Genomic DNA, 19,507 nt, shown 5'->3' on the forward strand with positions numbered 1-19,507 from the left:
GGCGACGCTAGCATGAGACGCCCGAGGCGTCGCCTGGAATGATATAAAGGACGACGCCAGTGTGGGACGTCACAGGCGTCGCCCATCAAAATATCAGCGAGTTTGCCTCCCCGATACCCACGGGTAGGAAAGACTGTGGAGGGAGACGAAGTCGAGGAAGGCGAAGTTAGTTACTGGCGTCGCATCCCCGAGACCCACAGGTAGGAAAGACTGTGGAGGGAGGCGGGACCGCCAAAACGCCAGCCAATCACTGGCAGGGCGTTCCCCGATACCTATGGGAAGGAAAGACCATGGAGGGAACGACCCCCCCCCCCTCCCCACAAAACACTCGGCGTTTCAGACACCCGAGGACGATACGGCGCTATTGTAGCAGGCCTCTCCTTAGGCATGGGTGTCGAGCGTTAGGGATCAAGGGAAGGACCGTTTGGGTGTTAGAAGCACCCCGTGGACGATACGGCTCCGTTAGGTAAGCCTCTCCGTGGGTGTGGACATCGGCGCGTGACCTTTCCCAGGCCTACAAGGCCGCTCGACGAAGTAAAAGAAGCGTGTATAATGCAAGCCAAACAACCAAGGCACAAGAAGGCAAAGGATGAGAATAAAATCATACAGGCAGAATTCTATGTCGCGAGGACACGAAAGCAAATATAACAAAGTTCCAAAGTTGTATCAAGAGTGCATATGATTCAAAGAATTACAGATTTTCCAGAGAAGGTTAAAACAAGTATAAAGGAATGGGCCAATGATCGAGGGTGGCGGCTCAATCGTCTAGCTCCAAGGGCACGACCTTTCCATCAACAATGTGGTGAGTGGAATCGCAGCTGGAAACGTCAATCCCCGGATTCGTGCAGACTGCTTGAGCCAAAGCTTCTTGGAACCCCTCCTCAAAAGTACCCGCCATCTCCTGGATGAGGGCCTTTTTGTCCTTCTCTGGCTCCTCAATGGCGGCATCCCCAAAGGCCACCTGCTTCTCCAAAGCCTCCTTTTCCACGCGAAGCCGACTGACCTCGACCTGTAGTTTGTCGTAGTCAGCCTGGAGAAGGCCCATGGCCTTGGCCTGGGTGGCCATTTCCCCCTCCATCCGCTCCATCCCGTCGGCCTGCTCGTAGCAACGGTCCTTCAAGTCTTTTTGAACTTCTGCATCGGCTTGGACCAATTCTTGAAGGCCCGTTAACTGAACTTGGAGGGCGACTTCCCGAGTATAAAAGTCAGCCTGGAGCTCCAATGCCTCTTCCAGTCGCCTCTCAGTTTCTGCTTTGGATTCTTGCGCCTGCTTCAGAGAGGTTTGGTAGGCTTCATTCTGGCATCCCAGGGTTTTCTTCTCCTCCTCCAGAGCAGATACCTTTGTTTCCAAGGCCTGGAGAGTTTGAGTTTGCAAGACAGCGTTCCTGGCTTGGGCGCGCCATTCAAGGGCCACCGCCAATAAGGCCCCCAAGTAGAAAGGCATGCCTTCCTTCCTGTCGGTGCCCTCTGGCAGAGTCCCGCCACTGAAGCCCCTCATTAGATGCATGATTGGAGGAGGGATGGCGATGAGATCTGGGGCGGCAGCGGCAACGGCGGGAGCAGGGGAGGTAGAGACTTCTACCGGCGAAGGGGGCGGGGCAGACTCGGCACCTTCACCCCCTTCCTCTTGGACTGTGGCGGGAGGAAGTGAGGTCGCGCTGGGAGGGTCATCCATGAAGGGATTCCCTCCCTGGGGCGACGCCTCAAGCAGAAGAGGAACCCGCGCAGATTTTCTCCTTTTGAAAGGTGCCACACCTTCCGAGTCCTCATCATCTGATAAAATCTCCAAGACCCGTTTCCCTTTGTCAAGGGGGGTTGGAGCCGGCGACGAGGCCGCGACTAGGGGAACGGCGGCGATGGGCAGAGGAGAGCCGGGAGCCTGAAGTGCTTCGGGGCTATGTGGAGATGACGGAGATGAACTTAGGGGAGCTTCGCAGTGATCGGAGGAGGCGGTGACAAAGTCGGTGGGGGGACCGGATCAGCAGCAGGAGTGGAGGAGGCGCCCGCCTTGGCGGCGCGAGCCTCCTTCATTGCTTTCCCCAGCATCATTCTTTTAGAGGCGTCCATCACCGATCCTACATCAAAACAGACCAAACAGCAAAAATTAGGGCCAAAGCAACTATGCAAAGTGGCAAAACGCATAGAAGCGTAAGATGCAAATAACAGGGCACCATGAGAAACAGGGAAGGAAGCAGTGGGAACAAACATCCGGTGGCAGGGTGTTCACGGCAAAGGGGACGAGGGAAGAGTCTCCTTACCAAAGTATGTTGTCAGGGCGTGAGCGTTGTACTCGCTAGCAACAAGCTTCAAGGTATCGAAAACGATCCCCAGCCCAGCCAAAGCCTTGCTTACCTCCCTGTCAGCAGGAGATAGCTCTTCCAGGGCCTTGGCCCTGAGCAGCTTAGGGCGCTTCGTCCAATAGAGGGGGAAGCCGTCCACGGTTGTGGGGTCGTACTTGGCGCTGCACACCCTAAAGAACTTCCCTTTCCAGTTCTTGTAAGAGTTTTGGAAGAGGGAGAGGAGGATCCTGCCCGCGATCCCGGAAAAGCTTACCCAGAAGCTTTTCCCTTGCTTTTTCACCTCAAAGAAATGCAGGAAAACGTCTACGGAAGGGAGGATGCCCAGGTGTCCGCAAAGAATTTGAAAACCCCTCACGAATGCCCAGCTGTTGGGATGGAGCTGGGCGGGGGCGGTATTGATTTCAGTGAGGAGTTCCCGTTCAAAGGGAGTGAATGGGAGACGAACTCCTACGCGTTTGAACACGGTCTGGTACATGAAGAAGAAGGGTTTCCCCTTTCTAGGTCCAAACAAACAGGTTCTCCAGGCCTGCTGGGACGGACGAATATGTGGGCATCGTGAGTGCGGCAGAAAGCATTAAAATTATACAAATGGGGATCCCCACGGTGAGCTTCCAGGTCCTGGAAAGTGGTCAGGCTGGTACACTCGTTCAAAAGCTCGTCGGGGGCCCATGGTAGGCTTTGTAGTTGGACTTGGGGGTCTTGGGGGAGGAATCAGGCTTCGCGTTCGTGCGAATCATGGTGTAAATAAATAGCTGGAGAAAGAAGAGAGGAAAAAGGTTTTAGCAAGTGTAGCCATGACAGGAAGGGGAGTGAACCCCTGGAAACATCACCCACGCGAGAAAACCCAGAAAGAAGGAGAAGGGACAAAGAAGGAAGGAGAAGCGAAAGAACACAGTGAGGCATGAATGTCAACAGTCCCAAGCAGTTCAATAAATCATACAATGCGACGAAAGGGAAGAGTCGTGAGTATTCGAAATCATACCTTTGCTATCAAAGTGAAGGCGGAAGAAGAGCACAGGAAGGAGAGAACAGCAATTGCAGAGAAAGGGGGTTTGAAGACGACGAACAGTGCAAAGATGCAAAGGGAATGAATGTAACAGTGGGGTGAGCGCGGGGTTTGGGGATAACTTAAACGTTACATTTCGCAACCCAAGAGGCGCTAACTAAGAGCCATGAGATCGTGCCACGTGTCAAAGGATCAATCGCCCAAGGGAAACGCAAGAGTCTCCAGAGGCTAGCCGTGCGATGGGCTACGTGGCGCGCGATCAAGGGTAGCCCTAAAAGGTGTTACTCTCCCCGTTTCAGAGGATGTCCAATCAGTCATTAAGAGCGCTCCTATGGTTCAGAAAGTGCCACGTCAATAATTTGAGAATTGTTAAGTCAGCAGGGAGCGACACGTCATCAGGATGGCACGTGGACGACGTGGGCGAGGCCTTAGTCTTTATGCTGAAGACAAGTCTTCAGCTTAAGACTGAGGGGCTTGTGTACCGTCCCGTACCCGGGCGTTGACTAAATCAAGGTCAAAGTCAACATCAGGGGTCAAAGTCAACGCAAGGCGTTGCCTAGGTGAAGAGACGCTAAGCGCCAGCGTCATCAACCAGGGCGTCGCCAAGACGAGGCGTCACCTAGGGAAAGGCGTCGTCCAACCAGGGCATCGCCAGATCAAACAGTGCTAAAGCAAGGCAATCACAGTGTGGTTCCCCGATACCCATGGGTAGGAGAGACCATGGAGGGAGCGACGCCGTGGGAAGGCCTCAGGTCCTGATAGCCCGGGGCAGCGATAAAGAGAAGGAAAAGGTGGCTTCAAGGCCATAGTGATAGTACCAGTGTAGGGCAGCCTGACTCGTGAAGTACCCCTGCCGCCCCAGAGACGCCTTTGGGACAGATATGACTCAAGAAGAAGGTCACGCCCTGGGCAGCCGGGCGCAGGGTACAAGGGGAAGGCAGATACGCTCTCAAAGTAAGTGACTAGATGATTGAGGGCATGAGTTGGCACCCAAAAAGTCACCCCTAGCGCAGTAGCACTCCCAAGCAGGAGGACTCGCACGTAGAAACGTCCCCAGATGGGCAGAAACGCCCCCAGATGGGGTCACGGCGTCGTGAGGCCCTCCACGTGTACGACGGCCATGTCAGAATAGAAACACCCTTTAGTCAGGTGCCAGGTAATTAAAGTCATTCAATGCAGTGTCCGTTTCGAGCGTTCAGGTACTATAATGGCTCCCAAGCGTTTCAACGTCTTAAATGCGCTACGTTTTCTAATTAGATACGCTGATTGAGTGCGTTACATTTGTAATTAAAGGCGCTTTAAGGCGCTTTAAATGCTTGGGTAGTTTAAATAGCGCGGAGAATGTTGGAAACAGGGTTGGAACTTTTGGCAAATTTCCCAGAAACTCTCTAGTTGCTTGCTCGAGCCTTGAGGTTACGCACAAGGGACTAGGGAAAGATTTTTGCTAGGAGGAGAAAAACACACACACAATCCACAGTTCCTTTTGATCACCTTTAGAGTGCCATACGCGGTGCTCAAAGACATAGGTGAACAGTTTTGGTGTTTCTTGCTGGCTGACTTGAGCGTCGGAGTGCAAACGGCCGCTAGGGCGCCTCTTTGTCCTCTTTTTTGCAGGAATCCACAGGTGACCAGTGGGAAGGAGTCCCTAGCTGACGGTTGAGGTCGCGAACGAAGACGTCCCGGTCAACCGGACGGAACAGTTTTGGTGAGTTCTTGTTCATAGAACCTTGATCCAATTCTATGATAAAGTGTCTATCTCATAACCAACTCAAGATGATTCCTAAGAATGTCAAGAATCATTCAAAGTGTGCTAGTGGAATCACATCATGTGGTATCATGAGTTTAGGTGTGTTCTTGTTTAATTGTTGAGTTGTGTAGCACTTTATTTCAAGAGCTCTTTTAATTTCTTGCAATTTAAGTTTCTGTTTTAGGCTTATTTGAGTTTGCTTGCTGTTTTAATTCTTGTGCCTATCATATGTTTGAGTATTTTCCTTTTTGAATCCATACAAGCTTTGTCTTTGTTTTTTTTTTCCATAATTGTCATCACTTCTTGTAGTACTTTTATTGATTTTGTTGTTTCTTGCTTTGGTGTCATATAATTTTCTGAGTTTGATATTTGATCCTTTGTGCATTTTCTGTTTTAGTTTGAGTTCATGCTTGTATTCTAGACCTATACAAGTTCCATATACATCATTTTCCATTATGTCTTTGCTAGTTCATAATTCTGTTTTTCATTCCTGTTAGGATTCCTCTGTTTTTCTGAAAACGTGCTTACTGTTTCGATTAATTGCAATTGATTTACTCACTGGAAAATTCTGAAATTCTGGATTTGTGATATTTAAAGTGTTAGAAAAGAGTCAAAATAATTACTTAAAAATTCAAAGTACACAAAATATGATAAATAAAATACAAAAAGTGTACATAACTGCCAAAAAAATACGGTAATCTGGAAGCGATTTTGAAAAATTGATCTCAATTAATTGGCTTACTGTTTTTACATAATTCCAGTGCCATTTTTGAGTTAACATCTTGAAGTTTGTGTGGTTAAAATTTCATTATCCAGTTCGCTCTATATCATTCCAGTTAAATCATTTTCTAGTAGCTAAATTTTTGTTTTCTTCATCTACTCTAGTGCTTTTCTTTAAGTATTCTTTTGTGTGCCTAATTTCTCATTGAGTTCCTTATTTTTCTTGCTTGTCTCTTGTTCTTTAATCTTTGAGTTTGTCATACATCTAGTTTTCCTTTTGTTCTAGCCTTTCTTTGCTTATACTTTTTCTTGTTTGTCTTTATTGCTTCTTTGGTTTTGTTGTGGTTGGCTTTGAGATTGGTGTGCCTTGCTTTGACATCTTTCATTTGAGGATTCCAAGACCTCAAGATCAGATTGGTGCAGGGACATTATTTCTTTGAGAGTGACCTATTTTCTAGCCAAATTCACTTCGGCAATTTCATTGCCAAACTCATTGTTTTTGCTAATTTTGTTTCTTGACTTGTTTACTGTTTTTGTGTGTTTGCTCTTTTTATTTGGAAATAGCTGGATTTTCAAGTGATGCATCCTACAAGCAGCATTCTCCTTCCAAAGCTTCAATCCTTGGTGAATTACATGAAGCACAACGAACCATTAGGTGTTTGGAAGAGAAATTGCAAAAGAAGACCATAGGAGAAGGAGAACTCCACCACAATTTCATGGACATAGACATCATAACCAAGGGGAGAGACATCACTACGACAATGGCCTCTACCAAGATGCAAAGGCTAGGCTACCTTCGGTCAAGCTTCCTTGTTTTAATGGCTTTAGTGATCCTAATGTATATTTAGATTGGGAGGCTAAGTGTGAACAAATATTTGAGATCCATGAGATCCAAGATGAGCATAAGCTTAAGCTAGCCACCTTAGAGTTTAGTGATTATGCCATGAAATGGTGGCATGGTGTTGTAAAGGACATTATCTATCACAAGGATCATATGCGTGCTAGATTTGTGCCCCCACATTTTAGGAAAGACCTCATGTTGAGACTCCAACGGTTTCAACAAGGCACGCTAAATGTGGATGAATATTATAAGGAGCTAGAGACACTTGTGCTTAAAATTGAATTAGAAGAAAGTGAGGAAGCTATGATTGCTAGGTTTGTGAGTGGTCTTAGGAAGGATATTCAAGACATTGTTGAGTTACAAGAGTATTCATCATTGGGTTCTTTAGTTCATCTTGCAATGAAGGTGGAAGCCCAACTTGCTAAGTAAAATTCTTTCAAAAATGCTCCCAATGATGGTTACTACAACAAGTCTTGGAGGAACAAAAAGTCTTTTTCTAAATTTCCTTCCAAAGATTCTTCTTTCAAACCCAAGGAAACTAAGCCATCTACTTCTAGGCCTAAATCACCCACTAGAACGTCTAATACCAAATGTTTTAAATGTATGGGTTATGGTCACATAGCTGCTAATTGCCCTTCTAAACGAAGTATGTACATGCATGAAGGCATTGTAGTGAGTGAGCATGATTCGAATTCTCCTAAGCATTCATTGCATTCTAGTGCATCTAGTGAGGAAGAGAGTGAATGTCCACTTGAAGGGGATTTGTTAGTTGTGAGAAGACTTCTTGGACAAGTTTCACAACCTTTTGATGAAAGTCAAAGGGAAAATATTTTCCATACAAGATGTCTTATTCAAAACAACATTTGCTCTTTGATAGTGGATGGGGGTAGTTGTGCAAATGTGGCTAGTACAAGAGTAGTAGATAAGCTTGGATTGCCTACTATCTCTCATACAAAGCCCTACAAATTACAATGGCTTAGTAAAGTAGGAGAAATAGTTGTAAATAAACAAGTCCTCATCCATTTCTCAATTGGAAAATACAAAGATGAGGTATTATGTGATGTTGTGCCCATGGAAGCCACTCATGTTCTTTTGGGAAGGCCTTGGCAATTTGATAGAAAAGTTTTACATGATGGCTTTACCAACAAACTTTCTTTTGAATTCCATGGTCACAAGGTTACTTTAAAATCTCTCTCTCCTAGAGAAGTCCATGAGGACCAAGTCATAATGAAGAAAAAGAGGGAGAGTGAAAAAGATAAAAAAAGATAAAAAAGATAAGAGTTCTAATCCTACACTCCTTGTGTCTAGGCATGAAATTGAAAGGGAAATAGTGGCTCATCATCCTCTTTTGATGGAAGAGGGCCAAGCACACCCTTCCATGAAAGGCAAGAGCCAAGTCAAGAACGTCTAGACCCCAAGGCAAGAGCATCTAGACCATCCAAGACCAAGCTAGGAGTGTCCAAGACCAAGCTAGGAGCGTCTAAAGATCAAGCTAGGAGCGTCTAAGACCAAGCTAGGAGCGTCTAAGACCAAGCTAGGAGCATCTAAGACCAAGCTAGGAGCATCTAAGATCAAGCTAGGAGCGTCTAAGACCAAGGCAAGAGCGTTTAGAACAAGAAGACTTGGATCAAGTTATGAATGGAAAAAGGCCTAATAGCACATATTCTGTGAAGGCCCATCAAGTGTAGTTTAGCTTTAAATGAGGTGTAAATAGCATAACCATGTGGACAATTGTTTAATTTTCTGCACATTAGAATTAAGGAAGCATTAACCTTGATTAGCTAAAGGTTTCTAGAAGCCTTTACTAATAAAGGACCATGTGCAGCAATGTGCCATGTGCACCCATGTGCTTCACATCTACATTTCATTTGGCTTACATTTATGTAGCATTTAGGTCATCAAATCTGGTCCTCCATAGCCTATAAAAGGAGGAGCCAACCTCATGTATTGGAAGATTAATAAGAGTAAAGTTATGCTGCCAACATTGTGCCATGCTTTGCTTCTACCTAGTTTCTAGGCTCTAATCTTCATCTTCCTCACCTACCATAGGGCTGGCCGAACCTACCTACTTCCATACACATCATGCGCCTTCAAGATCACCATAGCTCCTAGGAGGATCTTGCACATTTACATCCATGGCTTCCGCACCATTTTACACATGATTCCGAGAAGAGCTCCATGAATTTGCCATCATTTGGTATCATAAGCATAGGTTCTTCAAAGATGAGTTGTTCTTGGTCTTTTCATTTTTAGTTCTTCTTTATTTCATGTTGTTCATCTTGTTTCCATAATTGTCTTGCTGTTTTTTACTTTTTAACTTGTTTTGGTGTGCTATTTGGAAGATCCAACCGGTGCACTTTGTTCAATTGATCTTGAACAATCCTTGTGCAATTTGTGATAGGATTCCATACACCTTTGAGTTGCTGTTTTTCTTTTAGGTTTTGAGTCTTTATTGCACTTTTAATTTGGTTCATATTATGCTCTTTGAGTCTTTTAATTTCTGAATCCATATATGTTTTGTCAAGTCATGTTCATCCACAATGTCATCAATTCATAATAGTCCTTTGTTTGGCTTGATTGTTTCTTGATTTTGGGTATTTTTGCTTACTTTGAAACTGCTGCGATATTGATCTTTTGGTGCCTTTTATTTTTAGTTTGAGTTCATATTTGTGTTTAGATTCTACACAAATTTTATTTCACAAACTCCATTGTGTTTAAATTTTGGTCTCTTGCTGTTTTTGTTTCTAGTTTTTTTCCAGAATCCCCTGTTTTACATTTTCTGTGCTGCCTGTTTTGTTCCAGAAAATTATTTTCACTCATAGGAAATTTTTGATTCTCTGTAATATGCAAGATTAGGCTGTTATATAAAAGACAACAAAAGAATCAGCTCAAAAGAGTTAATAGAAAACAAATGATAAATATTTTAAAAACAGTGTGCAAATCTGGGCGGTACAGTTGGCGTAACTGAACTATGAAATTGAAAAATTTATTAAAACAAAATGGCTCATGCTTTTGGACTGATTCCAAAGCCAGATTTTATTTAAGATCTTGAATATTTTGCGTATCAATTTTCAGAGGAAAATTCCAAGCTCAGCATAAATTGGGGAAAAACACGTTCTCTAGCCCACAACAATTTGTCCAGTGGTGCTGTTTTTTATTTTGTAATCTAATTCTAGTGCTATTCTTAGGATTCTTTTTGTGTGCCTACCTTTATTTGAGTACCTTTATTTGCTTGTCTAATATTCTTGGAACTCTTTCTAGTCGTAACAATCTAACTCCATTTGTGTGGTACTGTTTTCCAATTAAATTGTTTCTTTCTTTTATTCTTTGGCCTCTAAATTTGGTGTTGGAATTTATTCTCTTTTGGTGCTTAATTGAGTAGAAATTTGACTTGGGTAAGGTCTAGTCTTCTTGATAGGTGCTGGAATTGGAGAATTAAGTCCTTAATTCAAAGGAGAACAAAGGCAAAGGCAGAATCAAAACACTTCTCAAAGCACCACAAACACTTGGATGGCCCAACAAGGAAAGACAACCAAGGAAGTGCCAATAGCAAAAACAAAAAAAGATCAACAAAGGGAGTTTTCTTAATTTTTGTCTTTGCTACTTAACTTGTGTTAATTACTTCTTTAATTACGTGATTAGACAATTAGTGTGTCTTCAAGGGCTCCAAGTGTCCAAGAAGCCTCACCTAGGGCCGACTAGTGTAGAGTTTTCTAATTCGCAATTGTTAATTGTTTTTTATTGCTTTTCTATTGCTTAATTAGTTTCGTTTTTGCAAATTGTGTTGCTTTGATAAGTTTTGTTAATTCTTTTTGCTTGGTTAATTAGTTAGCTTGCATTGTTTTTCCTTGCATTAAAATCTGATTTCTTCAACTTGATTGTGTTTAAGTGGTTTACTAAGAGAAAGTTTTGTGTGAAGCATTAAGGGATAGTCTTTGGCTAAGGCAAGGCTTGGTACTTAAAAAGTCCACTGTGACTCACATCCCTTACCTGGAAGACTACCTTCTTTGACTTCCCCATATTTTCTCAAGGTAAAATACTTGTATACACAAAGTTTTAGTCATGTCTTCTTCATCTCATTCTACAAAGTCTATTGGAAGTGAATTAAAATCTCTAAAAACTCTTTTGAAAGAAGTTTCACAAACTGTGCAATCAATTGCATATAGACCATTGGAGAGTGAGACTAAACTTAATGTTTTGACTAAAGCAAAGGATGAGAAGTCTCACATTCTAAAAAAATTACCTTCTCATGCATATATCTCTATAGATCATGATTCTTTTGGGGAGGGAAGCATTAGAGTAAATGATTATTATCAAGCACCCCCTAGAAGACATAGAAGAGATAGAAAAGAACAAGAAAACCCAAGAGAGGTGTACCGCCCTGATGGTCGGGTGCGATGACGTGGCATCCTGCTACAGTATAGGCGTGTTGACAAGGCGCCAGGTTGGCAGTTGGGAAGGAAGTCGGGAGGCACGTGTAGTCGCCGATAGTTAAGTTGGCGTGTTCCGATCTCCAGCTTACCAGAATAGGCAATCTCCAGGTTGGGGATGAAGTCGCCAGATGCAGACTCAGGCGACCAGGCAGTCGGAGATCGCCAGAACAAGCACATCGCCGAAGATGAAGGAGAAGCAGATTATGAAGGCGGCCGGCGAGACCACAGGGAAGGTGTATGAAGGCCCTACCTCGCCAGTTTCAGTAGAGATCGCACTCCTGAGTTAGCTATGCACTGGGCAGTACCATGCATAGGTAACTTAGCCAAAATGAGAGTAGAAGCAGCGCCAAGTCAGTGAGCCTCCAGATGATGGCACGTGTACAGTTGGATACGAGCCACGTGTCCAAGTCTGTAACTGCCAGGAGAGAGAAAACCACCAGGTATATAAGAGTTCCTAACAGATTTTCTAAGGTACGCACGTTCAGTTCATACACTTCACGCTTGAGAGTGACAGAGCTGTTTGTGAGAGAGATTTGCACGGTTCCAGTTCTTAGTATTTGGTGATACCGTCACTGACTTGAGCGTCGGAGTGCGATCGGCCGCAGCGGCGCCGTATCGTTTCTTTGCAGGTTCTTGAGATAGATCCCGAGGAGGAACGGAGGTGAGGAGCGGCGCGCACGTCGATCCTTTGACGAGGCATTCTCCAGCACTCCGGTCAACAGGCAGGATCATCAGGCGCCCACCGTGGGGCCGTGTAAAACGTGCTCCCATCCACAGCGTGAGTTCGTGGAAGTTTTCGAGGTTTTCTGCGCGGTTGTGTGCTGGTGCAACCGTCGTGTGCAGTTTCTTTGAGTTTCGTTCGGTGAGTTTGTGTTTTGCGCCGTTTGTTTGTCTTTCAATCGGTGGAGTGAGGTTTTTGGTTGCTTGCGCGTAATCTGTCTAGTGGAAGTTCGAGTTCTTCGGTGGTTTTTTGCGAAGGTTTGCAGTGTTCTTGAGTTCTTGCGCAGTTTCTTGAGTTTTCTCCGGTTGATCGCTGATTCGATCGTGGTTGAGGTGTTATTTGCTGTATTTCTGTGGTTCGCTGAAGTTAATGAGAAAGATGAGAAGCAATCGTTCCAGTCCCGTGGCTCCCGTCGCAGCTGAAGGCGACGCCGCCATGACCATGGCGCAAATGGCAGAAATGATGCGCTCGTTGCAGGCCACTGTAGAAGCCTCGCGCGTCGAGCAGACAAGGATACACGAAGACCTGGTCGCCTCTCGCGCCAGGAACGAGGAGCTCAGCAAGGTAGCTGAGGAGCTGCGTCGAGCTCTTCAGGAGCAGCAGGTTCGTTCTTCTGCTGAAGAGGTGGCACCGTCGACGCCGCCACGTGTTTTCCCAATGCCTTTCATTCAGGCGATTACCGACACGCCAATTCCCACGAGCGTGGTTCCGGTTAAAGCTGTTTTTACTGGCGTGGAGGGTCGGACGCCGTCTACTGTAAGATGTTCGTGAGCACGCTCCAGGGAACGGCGATGGAGTGGTTTGTGAGCCTGCCTAATGGCCACATAACTAATTTTCAACAATTCTCGAAAATCTTTGTCGAGCAGTATATTGTGAACAAGGCACCGCCCAGGGTGTCCTATGATCTGTTTGATATAAGGCAGTACAATGGGGAGTCCCTCAGAGACTACCTCAATCGCTTCGGAGCACAGATGGTCAGATCGCCGGCCAAGGATGAAGAGATGCTGGTCTATGCCTTCAAGAAGGGTGTGCAGCCAGGGCCATTCTGCGAAGCCTTGATCAGGGCTCATCCAGCGACGTTTGCTGAAGTCAGGCGACTTGCGGTGGCTCACATCGCCGACGAGAGTGAAGTCGCCGAGAAGAGAGGCAGCGTGGCTCCCGCCAGGCCACGCGCCCAGACCAGGATCCAGCCACAGAGGGTGCTGGAAACGGCAGCGGCGGCCAGAAAAGACCAAAGGACTCGCTATCCTTACGATAGGAGGAATAAGGGAAGAAGCCAAGCGCGTCAACCGCCAGCACGCCAACAACCAGCACGCCGGGAATACAATCGCCCGCCTAAGCACAAATTCGTCATGGGACTAGCGGACCTGATCGCTATCCCTAACATATCTGCTAGGTTGAAGGCGCCCGAGAAGGTGGGCGACAAGGTGCTGGGGTCAAAGCCGGACGTTTGGTGCGAGTTTCACCAGTGCTTTGGCCACAACCTGGACTCGTGTTTGTCTTTAGGATACCAGCTCGACGATCTGGTTAAGAGCGGGTTCCTAAACGACTATCTGTTGGACAGAAGGACCGGAGGAGCGTCGAGTTCCCAGCCGCCAGGTGGAGAAGCCCAGCAACACGAGATGCCTATCCATGGGGAGATCCACACCATTGCAGGGGGTTTCTCAGGTGGTGGATGCACCGCATCGCAGAGGAAAAAGTACGCGCGATCGGTGATGTCAGTGGACATGTTTGAAGATCACTCGCCGGAGGTGGACATTACGTTCACCAAGCAGGATCTTCGGGACGTTGTGCCTCATGACAACGATCCCATTGTTATTTCGTTGATCACGGCGGGGAGGAAGGTCCACCGAGTTCTGGTGGACCAAGGAAGTTCGGCAGACGTGATGTTCTGGCCGACTTTCACGCAGCTGGAATTGCCCCTTGACCAGCTAAGGCCCTATGGAGGGTGCTTGTATGGGTTCCCTGGCAACCAGGTGGAGGTCAGGGGGTACATTGAGCTGAGAACCACGTTTACCGATGAGGCTGGGTCGAGGACGGAGAAAATCAAGTACCTCATCGTAAATGCCCCTTCAGCATATAACATCCTGCTGGGAAGGCCCACTCTTAACAGGATAGGCGCAATTCCATCGACTCGGCACATGAAGGTGAAGCTGCCGTCCATGGAAGGGGTGGTGATCACGATAAAGTCTGATCAGAAGGAAGCAAAAAAGTGCTATGAAAATAGCCTGAAAAATAAAAGATCAGTGAGCTATGTTACAACCACCCCACCTCCCGGTGTGAAGCCCAGACCGCCGGTAATGGAGGAGGCCGCCGGAAGGGACGTAGAGATGGTAGATGCTGAGCTGGGGGAGAGGAATGCTGGCCTGGAAGAAGAAGAGGCGCGGAATCGCCCGGAGGAAGCAAGGGAACTCGGAATCGCTAAGGCGGTGATCGCCAGAGAATCGAGGCCCAAACCCGTCGAGCAGTGGCTCGAGAAGGAGATCGGGGGGAAAGTTTTCAAGCTCGGAAGATCTCTGGAGGTCGATCTCCAGGACCAGATCGCCAAGGTGATTGAACGGCATCTGGACGCGTTTGCCTGGTCCGCTTCGGACATGCCCGGGATCGATCCCGACTTCTTGTGCCATCATCTGGCGATGGACAACACGGTGAGACCGGTGCGGCAAAGAAGGAGGAAATTTAATGAAGAGAGGAGGCAGGCGATCAAGGACGAGACCCAGAAACTCCTCGCTGCAGGCCACATCAGGGAAGTCCAGTACCCTGAGTGGTTGGCAAATGTCGTGCTGGTGAAGAAGAGCAACGGGAAATGGCGCATGTGCGTCGATTTCACCGATCTGAATAAGGCTTGCCCAAAGGATTCGTATCCTTTACCAAGCATTGATGCCCTGGTTGATAGTGCTGCAGGGTGCAAGCTGCTGAGTTTCCTGGATGCCTTCTCGGGCTATAATCAGATCAAGATGCATCCCATGGATGAAGAGAAAACAGCCTTCATGACGGAGAGGTCGTGCTACTGCTATAAGGTGGTGCCGTCTGGGCTGAAGAATGCGGGGGCCACGTACCAGAGGATGATGGACCGAGTACTTGCACCAATGCTGGGAAGGAACGTGCAAGCTTACGTCGATGACATGGTCGTGACCTCGCAGGAGAAAAGCAAGCACGTTGCGGACTTGGAAGAATTGTTCACGACGATCGCCAAGTTCAAGTTGAAGCTCAACCCGGAGAAATGCATTTTCGGCGTGGAGGCTGGAAAATTTTTGGGTTTTCTCTTGACTGAAAGAGGAATAGAAGCCAACCCGGACAAGTGTGCCGCCATTTTGGCGATGAGAAGCCCGACTACAGTGAAAGAAGTCCAGCAGCTGACAGGTCGGATGGCAGCCCTATCTCGCTTCGTGTCAGCGAGCGGAGAAAAGGGACATCCCTATTTCCAATGTCTGCGGCGCAATAACAAGTTCGCTTGGACGAAAGAATGCGAGGAAGCTTTCGTCAAGCTGAAGGAATATCTGGCGAGCCCGCCGGTTCTGTGCAAACCACTGGCGGGAATCCCTCTCAGGTTGTATTTTGCTGTGACTGAGAGGGCGGTGAGTGCGGTGCTCGCCCAGGACCAAGATCAGGCTCAGAAGCCTATCTATTTTGTGAGCAAGGTGTTGCAGGGCCCAGAAACGAGATATCAGGCCCTGGAGAAGGCTGCGCTGGCTGTGGTGTTTTCGGCGAGGAGGTTGCGCCACTACTTCCACAGCTTCACGATACTGGTGATGACTGACCTGCCCATCCAGAAGGTCTTAAAGAAACCTGACGTTGCAGGAAGAATGGTGAAGTGGGCAGTGGAGTTGTCAGAATTTGACATTAAATATGAGCCCCGAGGCCCGATCAAGGGGCAAATCTTTGCAGATTTCGTAGTCGAGCTCTCATCGGAGGCGACGCGGTGGAAGGAGATGACTTCCGTTGGGTACTCTCGGTGGATGGATCATCGAACCAGCAGGGTAGCGGTGCTGGAGTAATATTGGAAGGACCCAACGGCGTGCTGATCGAACAATCGTTGAGATTCGCCTTCAAAGCCAGCAACAATCAAGCAGAGTATGAGGCGCTGATCGCCGGGATTCTGCTGGCCAAGGAAATGGGAGCCAGGGTGCTGATGGCTAAGAGTGACTCGCTGCTAGTCACAGGGCAAGTAACAGGCGAGTTCCAGGCTAAAGATCCACAAATGGCGGCTTACTTGGCGTATGTGCAGGAGTTGAAGAGTTCCTTTGCCTCTTTTGAAGTGGTCCATGTGCCCCGAGAACAGAATGCCCGAGCTGACTTGCTTGCTAAGCTCGCCAGTTCAGGCAAGGGGGGTAGGCAGAGGACGGTGATTCAAGAAACTCTAAAGACGTCGAGGGCATTTGTAGCAGATCACCTGGTCCTTCAGATAAGCAAGTCGACGGAGAGAGCAGCGAGAAGCCATAAGTCTTTGACGCAAGAAACTCTGAGATCGCCGAGAGTTAGAGCAGGTCAAGGAGAGAAGGTGGACGTGATGCAGGTCTGCGCCACCCATGAGCCAGACACTTGGATAACACAGTACAAGCGGTGCTTGGCAGATGGTCTCCTCCCGCTGGATCCAACAGAAGCTAGGAAGGTAAAGAAAAATTCCAGCAAATATACATTGATTGATGGCGATCTGTACAGGTTTGGGTTCACTCACCCACTCCTGGAATGTATACACGGCGAGAAGTGCACGAGAATTATGGCAGAGCTCCACGAAGGAATATGTGGAAGTCACGTCGGGGGTCGAGCTCTGGCCGCGAGGACTCTCCGTGCAAGCTACTATTGGCCATCCATGAGAGAAGATTGCAAGAAGTACGCCCAATGCTATAAACAGTGCCAGCAGCACGCCGATTGGCATAAGGCACCTCCCGAGGAGTTGAAGTCGATCTATAGCCCTTGGCCGTTTCATACTTGGGGAATCGACATCCTGGGACCTTTTCCACTGGCGATCAGGCAGATGAAGTACTTGGTAGTGGCGATTGAGTACTTCACCAAGTGGATTGAAGCAGAACCAGTGGCCCAGATCACCGCACACAAGATCGAAGGCTTTGTATGGAAGAACATCGTGTGCCGGTTTGGAGTGCCTAAGCGCCTGGTGTCAGATAATGGGACTCAGTTTGCAAGCCACCTGTTGAAAAAGCTTTGTGAAGGGGTTGGAATTCAGCAAGTATTTGCATCCGTCGAGCACCCTCAGACGAATGGCCAGGTGGAATCAGCTAATCGGGTGTTGCTGAGAGGTTTGAAGAGAAGGCTCGAGAAAGCCAAGGGAAGTTGGGCTGAGGAGGTACCCCGTATAGTTTGGGCGTACCACACCACCGAGCAGTCAGGAACCCATGAGACCCCGTTTATCTTGGTCTATGGGTGTGATGCCATGATTCCAGTCGAGATCCATGAGAGCTCGCCGAGATTCCAGAACTTTGTAGAGGAAGACTCGAACGAAGAGAGAAGGCTGAACCTGGATCTGCTGGACGAAGTTAGGGAGGAGGCAAGGCTGAAGGCTGAGGCGGTGAAGAGAAGGGTCGAGCGAAGGTACAACTCAAAGGTGATGCCAAGGCAGTTTAGAGAAGGCGATCTGGTGATGAGGAAGGCCCACCAGTACGAGATGGAGAATAAACTATCACCCAAGTGGACTGGACCGTTCAGAATAACCGAGGCACTCGGGAACGGAGCCTATCGCCTGGAGACGCTGGAAGGGGGGGCGATCCCTCGTACCTGGAACGCCACACACCTGAAGTTGTACTATAGTTAAGAGCTTTGTAAGTAAAGACAAACACAAATATCACATTGCAATGTCTCTGTTAAAACAGTTTCAAGGGGGCACTCTTTTTTCCCTAAGGAGGGTTTTTAATGAGGCCACCCAATAAAAGAAGAGTTTTCGAAGTATAAGGTGTTTTCAGATTGCATATGTGTTATTTCCAAAAGTTTCGAAGAAAGACCTTGTCATTCGTACATGATTTAAGGCACGAAAAGATATGTCGCGTGTTTTCTAAAGTTTTAAAGTCCTCATCGTTTTTCGGCGATTAGAGGCACCAGTTAAGTTTTCAAAGTCCTCATCGTTTTTCGGCGATCGGAGGCACCAGATGAAAGACCTCCTCGCCGTCGAGCGAGTGCAGGCGAGAAAGGGGAAAGGTCCTCCGTGTTTCTGGGAGCGAGAAGATGTAACTCCCGGGGCAACGTAGAGGCAAGTTAAAGACCTCCTCGCCGCCGTGCGGGCGCAGGCGAGAAAGGTCCTCAGTGCATCCAGGGGGGAGGAGATGTACGCCCTGGGCAAGTTGAGGCACCGGATAAAGTCCTTATCGCTGTTGTGCGAACTAAGGCCCATCAAAGACCTCCTCGCCGTCGAGCGAGTGCAGGCGTGAGAAAGAAAAGGTCCTCAGTGCATCCAGGGGGGAGGAGATGTACACCCTGGGCAAGTTGAGGCACCAGACAAAGTCCTTCTCGCCCTCGAGCGAGTTAAGGCTGTTTAAAGTCCTTCTCGCCAATGAGCGAGTTCAGGCGAGTAAAAGTCCTTCTCGCCGATGAGCGAGTTCAGGCGAGTAAAAGTCCTTCTCGCCGATGAGCGAGTTCAGGCGAGTTAAAAGACCTTCTCGCTTGTGTGCGAGTATAGGCAAGATAAAATCCTTCTCGTCTTAAACGAGTTCAGGTATGGTGAAGAGGGTGGAAGAAGCTTGAAAGGTGGCTAAGGTAGGTTCGAAGAGAACGCCTAGCCAGCCAGTCTCTAGCTCTGAAATTCAGGGAGGTAAAGGAAGATCCCAAAGGGCATTTCTGCCTCAGATAAAGAAATGACCGCCAAAGCCTGAGGCTAAGAAAAGCTGGTGTTACCAAGAGGTCTAGGTGATCGCGAAAAGTTCAAACACGGCGAGAAGGTTGAAAGACTTGTATGATAAAGCGGGTCAAGTGGGACGTTGTTTGAACCGATAATTGGGTTACAGTTCGTTGCTTGGACACTTCTCTTATGATTAGGTTAGTGCCTCGAGGGTACAAGTTGTTTAAAGCGATCGTTGCTTAAGTTTGAATCGGCTCGAAGCAGTTACGCCAAAGGTCATGTTTGCAAAATCGATAAGTTAAACGCAGCAGAGTTAGACATACAAAGAAGGTAAAAGCGCTCAAAAGAAGTCAGAAGAAAGAATATCCAAGTTTCGCTATTGAAACGAGTAACTGTTCAAAACACATGTGCAAGAGTTTTTACAAGGTAAATACAGGTGAATTTATAAAGAAGCAGATGGGGTGGAATTGGTTGAGCCTTCGGCAGGAACGACCTTTCCATCTACTACTTCATTGTTTAATGACACCATGCTGAGGTCGAGATCAGGGAATAGGCATGCGAATTGCTCCCGAGCGGCTTCGAATCCAGCAGTCAGAATCTGAGCAGAATTTAGCTTAAGTTCTTCAAATTGTCCTTGAAGCTCTTCAACCTGTTTCTTGAGCTCCTCGTTCTGCTGTCCCAGCTCTTCAGCTTGTTTCTTGAGCTCCTTGTTCTGCTGCCCCTGCTCTTCAATCTGTTTTTGGAGTTGTTTGTTAGTCTCTTGAGCATGGAGAAGGTCGTCAGTAACCTTCTTGGATTCTGTTTGAGCTTGGGTCAACTCGGCAGCCATCTTCTCTTTTTCCTTGTTCGCCTCGGTGAGATCAGCCATGGCGTCATCCCTTGCTTTTTCTACTTGCCCAAGCAGCTTCTCGCGGTCGATTGACCTTTGCTCCAGTTTTTGTACCTTATCGGC

The 19,507-nt window shown here is 47.5% G+C and overlaps 1 protein-coding gene across 1 annotated transcript in view; it reads right to left on the reverse strand.

The window, feature by feature from the left end:
* Window positions 1-757: 757 nt before the first annotated feature.
* LOC137817345 (uncharacterized) overlaps window positions 758-19,507 on the reverse strand; it is a 58,931-nt gene continuing 40,181 nt past the window's right edge. Inside the window, exons 2-3 of the mRNA XM_068620631.1 lie at window positions 1,975-2,075; window positions 758-1,879 (exon numbers count right to left, since the gene is read on the reverse strand). Of these exons, the coding sequence (XP_068476732.1) occupies window positions 758-1,879; window positions 1,975-2,075 (1,223 nt within the window). The remainder of the gene's footprint in view (window positions 1,880-1,974; window positions 2,076-19,507) is intronic.

The sequence above is a fragment of the Phaseolus vulgaris genome, unplaced genomic scaffold, assembly GCF_000499845.2.
Source record: "Phaseolus vulgaris cultivar G19833 unplaced genomic scaffold, P. vulgaris v2.0 scaffold_32, whole genome shotgun sequence".
In the NCBI taxonomy this organism is placed as follows: domain Eukaryota; kingdom Viridiplantae; phylum Streptophyta; class Magnoliopsida; order Fabales; family Fabaceae; genus Phaseolus; species Phaseolus vulgaris.